The 13,935-nt window shown below is 46.7% G+C and overlaps 1 protein-coding gene across 21 annotated transcripts in view; it reads left to right on the top strand.

Annotated features, from left to right (window-relative positions):
• The window catches only part of PLEKHA6 (pleckstrin homology domain containing A6), a 158,607-nt gene that overhangs the window by 140,167 nt on the left and 4,505 nt on the right, over positions 1-13,935 (top strand). For 15 of the 21 annotated variants that reach the window (XM_033197530.1, XM_033197533.1, XM_033197528.1 and 12 more), the window contains 5 exons: positions 6,716-6,892; positions 8,204-8,371; positions 8,447-8,580; positions 9,086-9,231; positions 13,711-13,834. In XM_033197530.1, coding sequence (XP_033053421.1) covers positions 6,716-6,892; positions 8,204-8,371; positions 8,447-8,580; positions 9,086-9,231; positions 13,711-13,826 — 741 coding nt within the window. In that variant the 3' untranslated portion in view covers positions 13,827-13,834. The remainder of the gene's footprint in view (positions 1-6,715; positions 6,893-8,203; positions 8,372-8,446; positions 8,581-9,085; positions 9,232-13,710; positions 13,835-13,935) is intronic. The other 6 variants (XM_033197535.1, XM_033197529.1, XM_033197545.1 and 3 more) reach the window with 2 other exon arrangements.

The following is a 13,935-nucleotide window of genomic DNA, read 5'->3' as shown; positions in this document are numbered from 1 at the left end:
TGGAAGTTTTCTGCTTGATAAATTAAGTAGGAATGCAGTAGGCTTCCTACCAATTTCACTTCTAGGAATACCAGGATTAGTTAGCCAATGACAGAGGTCTACACGAGTCAGACTATTCTGATTGCTGTTTTGCCTCTGCTGTCCATTACAGTAGCTACACCCACCTTGCCTTTGATGGTTGAGTGCCACCACTTGGACCCTGCCACCTCGGGATCCAATTATTCCCATTGTATTTAAATTTTGTAGTTGAGTGACTGCAGTTCCCACCATTAGATCTGACATGCAGAAAACAGCAATTATAGAGCTCTTCAAAGATGCAAGTGCTGCCCTCACAAATCTGTTTCATAATGCATTGGTCAAGGGTGTATCTTCTGGACTCTCCTAGCTGGAATGAGTAGGTCTAAAGTGACTAATCCACTCCACCATTGCAGTCTCCCTGAGCCTTTGGATCCCTTCCTCTACATTAAACCAAGGGAGAGCAGGCATTTCCAGCTTGCTCACAGTGGGCCATCTTTTAATCCATATTTCAGCTAACCAAGCAAATAAACTATTAGAACCTTTTTTTTTAACTCCCTGAGCTGCAACATTAAATGCAGAGTCCCCACTTAGTGGGTCCAAATCAATAAATTCAGCCTGATCCAATACTACGTTCCTTCCACCATTATCCCACACTCTTAATATCCATTCCCATGCCTGTTCTCCAGATTTCTGCTGATATAATTAGAGAACGCAAACAGTTCTTTTAGAGTGTAGCATACCTCCTCATGGGTCACACTCTCAACCTCACCTCTAGGGGCCCACTGGGATTTTAGTCTAGCTGTAGGTCTAGAAGCAAACAGAGGTGTTGGGGGTGCCTCCCGAGGAGAATCAACATTATCTTGCCTGGCAACTGCTTCAGGGGAGGCCATGACTGTTGTCTCTGGTAGCACAGGGTTTATCTCCTCAGACAAAGGTGGAAAAGTTGATGGCAGCATGGGTCGGGGAGGGGATGTTGCCACTATTGGGAATGGAGAAGCTGTTCCTTCTGGCAAAAAAGGTTCATAAGAGTTTACAAACTCAGTGTCCCTAGCTTCATCAGGGTCTTCCTACATGTCCCCATTCCAAGTTTCAGAGTCCCATTCTTTTCCAATCAATGCCCTCACTTTAATAGTAGACACTTGGCAAGGCTGTGCATGCATCTTTCATTGCAGGTCAGCCACTCACACGATAAGAGCTTGTGTCTGTTTTTACACAATTTCAGCTCTTTCTCTATAGGAGATAAGACTCTAACTCAGGACAGTCTTAGCATATTTGAGGCTCAGTATCTGCTTCTGAAGCTGGGAGATATAATCCCTGAGTTCATCATTTTCTTTCATCACTGTCTACTGAACTTAGGAGCAACCAACCAGCTTCACTATGTTCCTTGGTTCTCTACATATGGTCAAAGGTATTATGTGGAGTCAGTAAACTCCTTGCCTCTCAACGAACCATGAATCAAGAGTGTCAAATGCATTTATTTTGCATAACTCTCTGAACAGTTCATGCCAAGGACTATCAGTGTTCTCCATACTATTAGAAGTAGAGTCCTTAGCATTTTTGGGTCCAATCATACTAAGCAGCCAACTCCAGAAGCCCCAAAACCAATGAAAGAACTCCATCCTTAATACCAAAATCTGTATTAGTTAGGGTACTCTAGAGGGACAGAACTAATAGGATATATACATATATATATTTATTTATATGTATAAAGGGGAGTTTATTAAGTATTAACTTACATGATCCCAAGGTCCCACAATAGGCTGCCTGCAAGCTGAGGAGCAAGGAGAGCCAGTCCGAGTCCCAAAACTGAAGAACTTCAGTTCGATGTTGGAGAGCAGGAAGCATCCAGCATGGGAGAAAGATGTAGGCTGGGAGGCTAGGCCAATCTCTCCTTTTCACGTTTTTCCACCTGCTTTATATTCACTGGCAGCTGATTAGATTGTGCCCACCAGATTAAGGGTGGATCTGCCTTCCCCAGTCCGCTGACTGAAATGCAAATCTCTTTGGGCAACACCCCCACAGACACACCCAGAATCAATACTTTGTATCCTTCAATCCAGTCAAGTTGATGCTCAGTGTTAACCATCACATATGAATAAAAAATATAAAAGAGTATTTTACAAAATTATTGTACTATGCTATTGATGAAATACAAAGCAGGGAAGGCAACAAAAGTCAGTGTTCAGAGTCAACTGTGCTGACCCAAGGCAGTGTGAATTTCCTAGGGCTGCCAGGAGTTAACAAATTACCACAAACCAGGAGCTTTAAAACAATGGAAACATTCTGTCACAGTCGTGGAGGCTAGAAGTCCAAAATCAAGGTGACAGCAGGGTTGGTTCCTTTGGAGACACTGAGACACAATCTGTTTCATGCCTTTCTCCTGGCTTATGGTGGTTCCTGGTAACTCTTGGCATTCCTTGGGTTGTAGATGCATCAACCAAATCTCTGCCTCCATCTTCACATCACCTCCTTTTCTGTGTGTCTTCTTTCCTGTCCCATATAAGGATACCCATCATTGAATTTAGGGCCCACCCTCATCCAGGATTATCTCATCTTGAGATTCTTAATTACATCTGCAGAGACCTATTTCCAGATAAGATTACAGTCACAGGTATTTGGGGCTAGGACTTGGACATCTCCTTTGGGGGCTACTATTCAACAACTTCAGTCCACTCTATGATACCCAAATTTCATGCTCATTTCACTTGCAAAATACATTCACCTAACCAACATTCCCAAAAGCCTCAGTCCATGACTGCATCCTAAGTTTAAAATGTCATTGAAATATCATCAGCTCAGAAGTCCCAAATCTCATCATCTAAATCATCTCCATCTGGTATGCATGAAACTCTAGGTACAATCCATTTTGGGGCAAAATCTCTCCATTTGTAAAACTAGAAAACAAATTAATTGGCCAAGTGCAGTGGATCATGCCTGTAGTCCCAGCACTTTGGGAGGTCAAGGCAGGAGGATCACTTGAGCCCAGGAGTTTGAGACCAGTCTGGACAACATAGTGAGACCCTGCCTCTACAAAAAACATTAAAAATTAGCTGGATGGGTTGGGTGCAGTGGCTCACACCTGTAATCCCAACACTTTGGGAGGCCGAGGCAGGTGGATCATCTGAGGTCAAGAGTTAGTGACCAGCCTGGCCAACATGGTGAAACCACGTCTCTACTAAAAATACAAAAATTAGCTGGGCATGGTGGCACATGTCTGTAATCTCAGCTACTCAGGAGCCTGAGGCAAGAGAATCGCTTGAACCTGGGAGGCGGAGGTTGCAGTGAGCTGAGATCACGCCACTGTGTTTCAGCCTGGGTGACAGAGCGAGATTCCATCTCAAAAAAAAAAAAAAAAAAATTAGCCAGGTGTGGTGGTGCATGCCTATAGTCCTAGCCTGCTCCAGGAGGCTTAGGCTGGAAGATTGTCTGAGCCCTGGAGGTTGAGGCTGCAGTGAGTTGTGGTCATGCCACTGCACTTTAGCCTGGACAACAGAACAAGACAAAACAAAACAAAACAAAAAACAAGGAAAGGAAGGAAGGAAAGAAGAAAGGAAGGAAGGAAGGAAGGAAGGAAGGAAGAAAGAAAGAAAGAAAGAAAGAAAGAAAGAAAGAAAGAAAGAAAGAAAGAAAGAAAGAAAGAGAAAGAAAGAAAGAGAAAGAAAATCTGCTTTCAAAATACAGTGCTGGAGGAGAGGCATAAGTCATTCCTGGCCAGGTGTGGTGGCTTACGCCTATAATCCCAGCACTTTGGGAGGCTGAGGCAGAAGGATTACTTGAGCCCAGAAGTTTGAGACCAGCCTGGGCAACACAGTGAGACCCTGTCTCTATTTTAAAAATAAATTTTAAAAAATAAAAAAATTTAAAAAGTAAGTCATTGCTGTCCCAACAAGGAGAAATTGGAAGGAACAAAGGGGTCACCATTCCAAGCAAGTTTCAAATCCACCAGGGAAAATTCTATTAGTTTTCAAGGCCTGAGAATAATCCTCTGTGACTCACTTTCCTGCCCTCTGGGTCCACAGAGGCTCCATCAGCCCCTGCCTCTAGGCCTGCTTCTTTGAACCCTGCCTCTTTGGACCCTGCCTCTGCATCCACAGCTTTGTTCTGAGTCATTCTTGCTTTTCCTTGAAGGTTAGCATGTGTGTGTAGCTAATGTCTGGACGGAGGGAGGGAGGGAACAAAAAGAACAAAGGGACTAAAATGGCACATTTCCCGGTTCTTCATTGTTAACTTTCCCGCGCCCGGGAAAGACACGGGTCGACTGCGCAGGCGCAACCCGACCTCCCACGGAGAAAAATCGGAACCCGCCTAGCCACGCCTACCTCCCCCGCCCCTGACCCGCCTATGTCCCGCCCACTGCCCGCCCTCTCCCGGGCCCAGGACATAAAAGCCGCTCCCGGCAGGCACGTGGTGCGAACTTCCTTGGCCCCTGCTCGTGTGCGGACCTAGGAACCTCCCCCGAGAACGCCGGAGCGACTTCGTCGGCCTCCACCGCTGGAGACCGGTGAATCTCGCCCCTCCTTCACATTGGCTTGTAAATAAAGTTTTCTTTTACTTTGCCTACTTGCCTATTCTCTGGCATTTACTCTGGTGGTCGTCTGGAGCAAATCAGCTAACTACCTCTATTAGCCTATTTCCTGCCTGTAGAATCCCAGAAGTCTCACAGCTATTTTCATTTCATCTTATCTCTGTCCCTTTCTGTACCACCTAGCAGTGTTTCTGCATATATAACAGTCTCAAAAACTTTGTAGGCCCCCTTTGTATTTCAAGGGTATCCATTCTAGATAACTCCATCTCTATTTCTGGCTTCTTCTGGGATGGTCGACTGGGTTCGTGAGACATACCTAATCTCTTTCGCAAAATGTTGTCCAGCCACATCCTTGACCCTCTCTCTAGGGCACACTGTTCCTACAATGAGTTTCCTAACTTCAGCATCCTTTGTGAACTAGGTAGGCTGAGAACCTCCCAAATAAAAAAGTGCTGGTTTCTCTTGGCTTAACAGTTATTTTCTCAATTTATCTTCTCTATAATTTTCCTACAAGTACAAAGAGAAACCAAGCCACACCTTCAACACTTTGTTTGGAAATCTCCTCAGCTAAATATCTAAGTTCATTACAGCCTTCAAGTTCTGTTTCCACTCAGCAGTAGAAAACAATACATTCACATTTCTGCCACTTTATAATAAAGATGGCTTTTCTTCCGTTTCTAATAATACATTTCTTATTTCCTTCTGAGACCTTACCAGAAGCATCTTTAACATTCATATTTCTACCAGCATTCCATTCATGATATATATACGATGGGCCCTCCATATCTCTGGGTTCCACATCTGTGGATTCAGCCACCACAGATCAAAAATATTTAGGGGAGAAAAATAATAAAAAACAAAACAGTAAAAATAAAATAATAAAAAGCAATATAGGCCAGGTGTGGTGGCTCATGCCAATAATCCCAGCACTTTGGGACGAGAGGATTGCTTGAAGCTAAGGGTTTGAAAACAGCTTGGGCAACAAAGCAAGTCCTCATCTCTACAAATAATAATTTAAAAATTAGTCAGGTGCAGTGGTATGTGTCTGTAGTCCCAGCTACTTGGAAGGCTGATGCAGGAAGATTGCTTGAACCCAGGAGTTCGAGGCTGTGGTGAGCTATGATTGCACCACTGCACTCCAGCCAGAGTGACAGAGCAAGACCCCATCTCAGAAAAAAAAAGAAAGAAAGAAAGAAAAAGTAAAAAGCCAACAATACAGGATAACAACTAGTTACATAGCATTTACATTGTATTAGGTATTGTAAGTAATCTAAAGGTGATTTAAAGTATACTGGAGGATACGTGTAGGTTATATGCACATCTATGCCATTTTATAGCAGAGATTTGAGCATTCACGACTTTTGCTATCCATCAGGATCCTCGGACTAGTCCCCTGGGATACCGAGGCATAACTGTATTCTCCAGGGCAATAGAAGCTTTCTTTTCTATGCTGTTCACTTCCTCTGAGCCCTCACCAGAATCATCCTTAAAGTTCTTATTTCTGCCAGTCATCCCTTCAAGGAAATCCACTAGACTTTTTCTATTATATACCTTGAAATTCTCCCAACCTTTACCTGTTAGCCAATTACAAAGTCTCTACCACATTTTTAGCTATGTGTTATAGCAGCACCCCTTTCCCAGTACCAAAATCTGTGTTAGTTTCCTTGGACTGCTGTGAAAAACCACCACACACAGGGTGACCTAAAACAGTAGAAGCATATGCTCTTATGGATGTGGAGGCCACAAGCGCAACATCCAGGTGGTGGCAGGTTTGGCTCCTTTTGGAGGCCGTGAGGGAGAACCTGTCCTAGGCTTCTCTCCTAACTTCTGGGTATTGCTGGCAATCCTTGGCATTCCTTTCTGAGTAAATGAACCACTCTGATCTCTGCCTCCCTCTTCACGTCACCTCTACTCTGCATGTCATCTTCTTTTCTGTCTCTTATGAGGACACACCATTGGATTTAGGGCCCACTCTAATTCAGGATGATCTCATATTTCTAAATAAGGTTATACTCTCAGGTACCTGGGGTCAGTTCTTGGACATATCTTTTGGGGACCACTCTTCAGCCCACTACAGGCAGACTTCCCGTAGAAGGTAAATGTTAAGGGTTCAGGATGGAAAATCTGGGTGGGGGATAAGGCACTTGTCAGAGCCCTGTTTTCCCATGGCAACAGGAACGCCCCAAGAGTGCTGTGTTTCCTGGCGAGGGGAAAGTCAAGATGAGCGTGGAGGAGCAGATTGACCGAATGCGGCGGCACCAGAGTGGCTCCATGAAGGAGAAGCGGAGAAGCCTGCAGCTCCCGGCCAGCCCGGCCCCCGACCCCAGTCCCCGGCCAGCCTACAAAGTGGTAATGCCTTCCCAGCTACCCACAGGCATGAGCCTGGCATCTGCAAACACTTCTACTCCCAGGGCATGGCCAGCCGGGGCCTGGGGGATTTGAGAGGAAGGAGAGGGGAAAGAACCCACACTGGGCACCTGGGAGAGCCAGAGAGTCCTTTCTCCCACCGGCGGAAGAGTCCTTCAAGTGTTGACTTTTTCTTGTTTAAAGAAAATAACTCACAAAAAGGAATGCCTTAATTATTTTTGTTGAAATGAATTATACAAAATTCACTTAATAGAGAATAGTACAGAATTCACCACACAGAAATAGCTGTCACTTACGCACATTTCTGGAGCATCTCCTCTGTGCCTAGCATTGGGCTGGCTGCGATGAAGGTAATCATAGTAGCTCACCATCACATGGCACAATATAACCCAGAAATCCCTTTCATGTTATTTCATTTAATCCTTTTAGCAACATTGGGTTAGAAATTATTATCCTATTTTGCAGATGGGGAAACAAAGTGAGGAGAAATTAAAGGATTCCTGGGCTACACAGCTATATTAAGTACAGAGCCGGATGTAGCCCAAGACATCACTTAACTTTTCTTTCCATTAAATTTTAGAAATATGGAAAAATTATGACTCATAAGTCCTGTCCTCAACAGCTTACATTCTAGTTGATGGATTAGGACTTCGATAGTATGAAATCATTAGAAGTTAGCTGGGTGTGGTTGGCTCCTCATGCAAGTAATCCTAGCACTTTGGGAGACCAAGGTGGGAAGATCGTTTGAGGCCAGGAGTCTGAGACCAGCCTGACAACAAAGTAAGATCCTGTCTCTATAAAAACATGTTTAACAAGTAGCTGGGCATGGTGGATGCACCTATAGTCCCAGCTACTTGGGAGGAGGCTGGGATGGGAGGACTCAAGGCCAGGAGTTTGAGATTGCAGCGAGCTATGATTCTGTGGCCGTACTCCAGCTGGAGCGACAGCAAGACCCTGTTTCTTAAAAAATCAAAAGAAGAAATCAATACAAGTCACACTAACTCAACTGCCCAAAATATATAGCAAAGAATGTGAATACAGGGTACAGCAGGATGGGGAACAGCAAGAACTGACAAGAGATGCTGATGAGATGTTGCCTCTGGGGCCTGGCAGGTGGGCAGGCTTTGGGTCCGTAGAAAGGAAAGAGGATAGTTCTGCAGTGGGGTGCGGTGGGAGCAGTGGGGTGGCAGCTAGATCAGTCGAGCTGGGAAGGGAAAGCGAGGACAGGGCATGGCTAGGGCTACCTGGAGCCATGGGTAGCCGTGATGCGATCATGACGCTGCTGTCCCCTAGGTGCGCCGCCACCGCAGCATCCACGAGGTGGACATCTCCAACCTGGAGGCAGCCCTGCGGGCAGAGGAGCCTGGTGGGCAGGCCTACGAGACACCCCGGGAGGAAATTGCCCGGCTTCGCAAAATGGAGCTAGAGCCCCAGCATTATGATGTAGACATCAATAAGGAGGTGAGTGGAGCCAGGAAGGGCTGTAGTGGGAGACTCTGAGAAGGGACAGAGGTGGTAACCCCAGCCCCTCCATAGCTCTCCACTCCAGACAAAGTCCTCATCCCCGAACGGTACATTGACCTGGAGCCTGACACTCCTCTGAGCCCTGAGGAGTTGAAGGAGAAGCAGAAGAAGGTGGAGAGGATCAAGACACTCATTGCCAAATCCAGGTAACTGGCCTGGGTGAGCCTCTACTTCTACTTCCTCTGCCCACCCTGGCACCTAGGACACCTGGGCCACTAGAAATTGTTGGGGGCACAGAGCCTCCCCAGGGGAGAGCACATAAAGGTGGTGGCTCCAGGCAGCAGACAGGGCCCAGCTACCGGCAGAGGCAAGGATGCTGCTGTCAGGTGCTAGTAAGACCCGCCAGGCTCGTGCACATCACACCATCAAGACAAAACTGAAGGCTCGCCCTCTGGTGACTTCTTTTCCCCTTCAAGGCTGCCCTAAATGCTCACTTGAACCTTTTAATTCATTTGAGAACATTGAGGGTAGGGGTCTCAACCTGTGTTTTGCCAGGGTCCCACTCACTCCTAGGGACAGCCTTGCTGGGAATCAGAGACTGCACATTCATGGGGCCCTGGCCCTCCCTGCCAACCTCAGTCCGCAGGCCCCCCGAAGCCACTTGGACCATCCTGTCCCTCCCTCCATTTCTGTGTGTCTGTGCCTCTTCAGTATGCAGAACGTGGTGCCCATCGGCGAGGGGGACTCTGTGGACGTGCCCCAGGACTCAGAGAGCCAGCTGCAGGAGCAGGAGAAGCGGATTGAAATCTCCTGCGCCCTGGCGACCGAGGCCTCCCGCAGGGGCCGCATGCTGTCTGGTGAGAGGGGCTGGGCCTCGCTCCACCCTGCCAGGGAAACCAGCTGACCAGTTTTAGGGGAGGAAGCGCAGCACTGCTACCAGGGGGGCAGTAGCAAAGAGATACAAGGCTGAGGAGATGCTCCTCAAGGTTGAGACGAGCATCTATTGAGCACCAGGTACTGTGCTAGGCTCAGGGAGGTGCAAAGGGGCCAGAGTTGCTGCATCCAGGAGCTCAGAGCCGGAATGATCCTTACAGCCACCTTAGGGAGTAATGGCCAGAGGCCACGCAGAGCATGGGGAGCCATTCTGCCCGGGCAGGCCAGGGAAAGGCACAGAGAAAAGATGATAACTGAGTTTGACTGAGAAAGATAAAACTATTTCTCAGTTTCAGGGAGAGGGCCAGGTATTCCAGAGTATCCTTTCATTTCCTGCTTTTGCTGCATGCAAATAGGAAGAATCCTAGAAAAGATGGTGCAGGCAACCAAAGAGTTGAGAGCAACACAATTATCACCTTGGCTACTGATCCAAACACACTTTTCTGCTAAGAAAAGATGACTATGAGGAACTGACTTCACACTGATACAAAGGCTACCAGGTCCTGACTAGATGCTGATAGGGCTGAGATCAACAGGGTCAGCTTCTGCTCAGTCTGAGATATCATCCCAGAATAGATGAAAATGTAGTTGAGCTTTTAAGAATGAAAGAGATTCTGTATGAATGGGAGGGTTAAAGGGAGAGGAGAGACAGTGGGTAAGTCAAGGAGCCTGGGAGACTGTTCCCTTCATCAAGATAAAGGTGTTTAGGATAGAGAGGTAGAGTGAGAGTGAGAACTTTGAAGGCCAGTTAAGAGGAATGACTCAGAAGGGGGAGCCATGGTTGGAGATGACATTGGCAGAGGGGCGAGAGCAGGTGTGCAGGCCGCAATTCCAGTAGCCCAGGCAAGAGCCATAAGCAGGTTAGAACCGTGGCTCGGAACATAGTGGAAGGGATGGCGTTTCATGTTGGTGATTAAGGAGGATTCAAATTCTGGTGCTCTGAGGTTCCATTTCCTAATCTGTGAAATTCAAATCAAAATTCCTGCCTCCAGTTCTGGTGGTATGAGGATTGGAAACAATGTGTGCCAAACACCTAGCACAGTGCCTAGCATTCAGTAAGTGCTCAATATATGCTCACAAGCCATAGTAGTGTTGACAGTAGCAGTAGCGCTGTGATGCTGGTAGTAGTAGTTGAAATAGCAATAGACGAAGTAGAAATAGAACCATTTGTCATTTTGCTAATTATTTTAAATATGGATATTTTCAGAAACCAGAAGATTTTAGCTACGGCAAAGAGGATTTAAGTAAGCCTTAATGAAGAACCTTCTGCCAGTTAGGGTGTAATGGACTTTAGAATGGGTGTCCAGGGAGACCCTTGGAGGTAGTTCAGGGAGAGGCTGTCTTTAGGCTGGAGTTGAGGGGAAGAGAAGGGACAGCTTCAGAGAGCCCCATCCTGCAGCCAAAAGGCAGCAAAACCAGTTTGGCCACAAGGAAGCAGGCCTCTGTTGAACCTCCCTGTAGTTTAGCTCCAAAATGAACTTGAACCTTCCAAAGATCAGATTCCACATGCTCTGGGCAAAAGGCAACTTCCTGTTTCAAGGGGTTAGAGAGACAGGCCGGTTTAAAAACTTTGCTCTGCCCCAGCCCCAGCCCCTGGCTCTCTCTACTACAGTTCCTCAGCCAAAGGTTCCATGAAAACAAAACCCACCCGGCCTATCCGATTTCCATCTTGATACACACGGGCTTACATGTCAGGGTCTGTGTGCTGAAACCAAATGGTCACCTTGCTTTTGCCAAAACCCCAACTATTTAAAAAATGGCTGTGGCAGGGCCAGACCTCAGACTTAGCCCACTGTTCCCACCACCCCTGGCCTGTGGCCCAGCTCCCCAGAGCTACAGCTCTGCCAGACACAGCAAGGCTGGTCCTGGGCATGCACTATGCGGGCATAGGTTCACACCCAGGACACTGTGTGTGTGGCAGTGCTGGGCACAGGTCATGAGCATTATGTGCATCGGGTACAACGAGTAGAGTTCAGTGCCCGTGTGTGGTGTGTGGGGTGGACAGAGTAATCAGTGAGGAATGCTGTTATGCTTACAAATCCACCCGGTGCGTGCAGACTCAGGTATGTAATATGTGGGAAGTTATGGCATTTTTGAGTTTGTACGTGTGGCGTGGATGTCATGTGCAGTGTCTGGATCTGGTAATGTTTGTAGATACATGCATTTATTTGTGTGTATTCAAGTGTGCAGTGTGAGAATGGAGGCAAGGTTTGAGTACAAATGTAGCAATGTGTGTATCTGTGTAAAATGTCTAAGGACGTTGTGTGGAGACCCATTATGAGTCCAGGTGGTATATGGTAAGCTGTTGGAGCATAAATGTACATGTATGTGAGTGTACAATACATTGGTGGAGGTGCTGTTTATGAATGCTTGTATTTATGTGTGATTGGCTTTTCTGCAGTATGGGAAATGATAAAGCATATTTGTGTATATGTTGTGTACAGTGTATATATTGCAGTATTGTGAACTTATGTCTGTGTGCACAGGCTGGGAGAAAGTACAGTGTCATGAATGTGAGTATGTGTGACTGATCATTTCTGCACACATGTGGTACTTTGCACACTTTATAATATCACATATGTGTGATTCACATCTGCAGCACATGCAAATTTTAACTATGTTGATGGATATGTTTCTAATATATATTTAGTATTTTTCTGCCTTCTTAACAAAGTTCTGTTTACATATGACCTTTTCTTGCTCCTGTATTACATTATAAATATCTTTATTTTGCCGACCTCTGTTAAAGGAATGTCCCTAGGGCCACAATGGACATAGATCTGTTTGTAGCTATGCTAAATGTTCCCAAACTGTCACTCTTTTAAAGCTGTTATGTCTGCTTTTTACAAAACATTTTCTCTCCTCAGTCGTGCTTTCTTACAGATGTCAGTGGGCCTCCCAATTCCTCTGTCTCTTTGAATTTTCCTGTTTCTAATCTCCCCTGGGCTAGAAACCCAGCGAGTCAACACCTATTAGAATTGTGTATCAATAAGAGTAACTGGACTCTAAGGGGCCCTATGAGTAAATTCTGAGAGCCTCACTGCGTTTCCTGTAGGCTGTAAACCTCTATGTTGGCTTCCTGGAGATATCTTTTGCTGTGTTTTTGGTTTCTTGGCTATTTTAGAAGTTGAGACTGCTAGATGACTAAGCGTTGGGTCAGTGATGTGGCTATGCACACGAATGTGTGTTTGAAAGTGTTTGTGAGTGTATTTGCACGTGAAGTTATAAGTGTTGGGTCACATGGAAGGGTGCAGGCTTGGAAGTACACAAATACGCTTATTGTGAGCTGTGTGCAATGAGTGTAATGACATGGTGTTGCCAGATCCCATGCACAAACTTTGTATTGTGTATAGGCAGACAACTTCACATCCATGCGAGAGCTACATGTGTTCTATGCACATGTAGGTGTATTAGATATGTAACGAGAGTAGCCACCTTGGCTCTTTCTCTTGCACAGGCGACAGGGAAGGTGATGAGGTTCAGGATAGGGTGGGGACGAGGGACTGGGAAGTTCAATGTTGGGACCCTTCTCTCGGTGGAAATGCAGTGTGACCCTGGCTGAGGTCTGGTTCCTTTCTGAGCCTGAGCGAGGATGTTGTCTCTGCCATCCTCCTGCCTCACAGCTTCAGTGAGGATGCATGAGGGTCTGGAGGCTGCATAGAGCTTGTCCCCAGTAATAAGTCTTCCCTTCTCATTGTCCTTCCACTTTACTATTCTTAACATGGAATAATAATGATAATAGAGTAAAATCTCAGTAATTCAAACGTCATTTCAGGCTTGTCTCGATTTGCTTAGGGGTGGACTGAAGTTTGACTTTACTGGACTGATGAAAGGAGGTCTCAAGTGTTAGCAGGGAACATGTTTCTGAGCCCTTGACTGTGCCAAGTTAACAGAACTCGCTTTAAGTTGATCAGAAATCTCTGTTTTGATGGCACTGATTAACATGGTGGTCACTTCACTTCTGTTCATTAAATGGAGCCAGATGGTTTGGATTGGTGTGATTTTACTGCACTATTAATCATTATCGTTAGTGACACTGCGGTATATAAAGTACCACTCCCTGGTTCCGTCTGCACAGCCGCAGAGAGGTGTGGGAATCTCCCCATTGTGTGGATGGGAGGGGAGCCCTTGGCCCAGAGAGGGCCTGGCCTTACCCACAGTCACACTGGTTCTCAGCAGAGCCTAGATTCGGCGAGGTCTCCTCTGGGGCCTCACACTCTCCTCCACGATGCCCTGGGAACGAGGACAGCTTGGCCTAGCTTGAGCAAGCTCCAAGCTCAGTGCTCTCTCTCTGCTTGCCTCCCTGCCTCGCTCCCCGCCTGGGGAGGGCCTCGCTTGCTCTGGATGCCCACCCTCCTTCCCCACCCACCTGCATTCACCTCCCTGTTCATTTCTGTTTCCAGTGCAATGTGCCACCCCAAGCCCTCCCACCTCCCCTGCTTCCCCGACTCCTCCAGCCAACCCCCTGTCGTCTGAATCCCCACGGGGCGCCGACAGCAGCCATACCATGCGGGTCTGAGCTCTGACGTAAGCACTTTTCTACTGTATTTCATCCACCTGGGGAGTGGGGCCCCTTCCTTCACCCCCATTGAGCCATCTGTGTCCTCTCATTTTGGCATTTTGCTTCT

This window comes from Trachypithecus francoisi, unplaced genomic scaffold, assembly GCF_009764315.1.
Source record: "Trachypithecus francoisi isolate TF-2019V2 unplaced genomic scaffold, Tfra_2.0 Lachesis_group5, whole genome shotgun sequence".
Classification (NCBI taxonomy): Eukaryota; Metazoa; Chordata; class Mammalia; order Primates; family Cercopithecidae; genus Trachypithecus; species Trachypithecus francoisi.
This window is presented reverse-complemented; position numbering and strand designations above follow the sequence as displayed.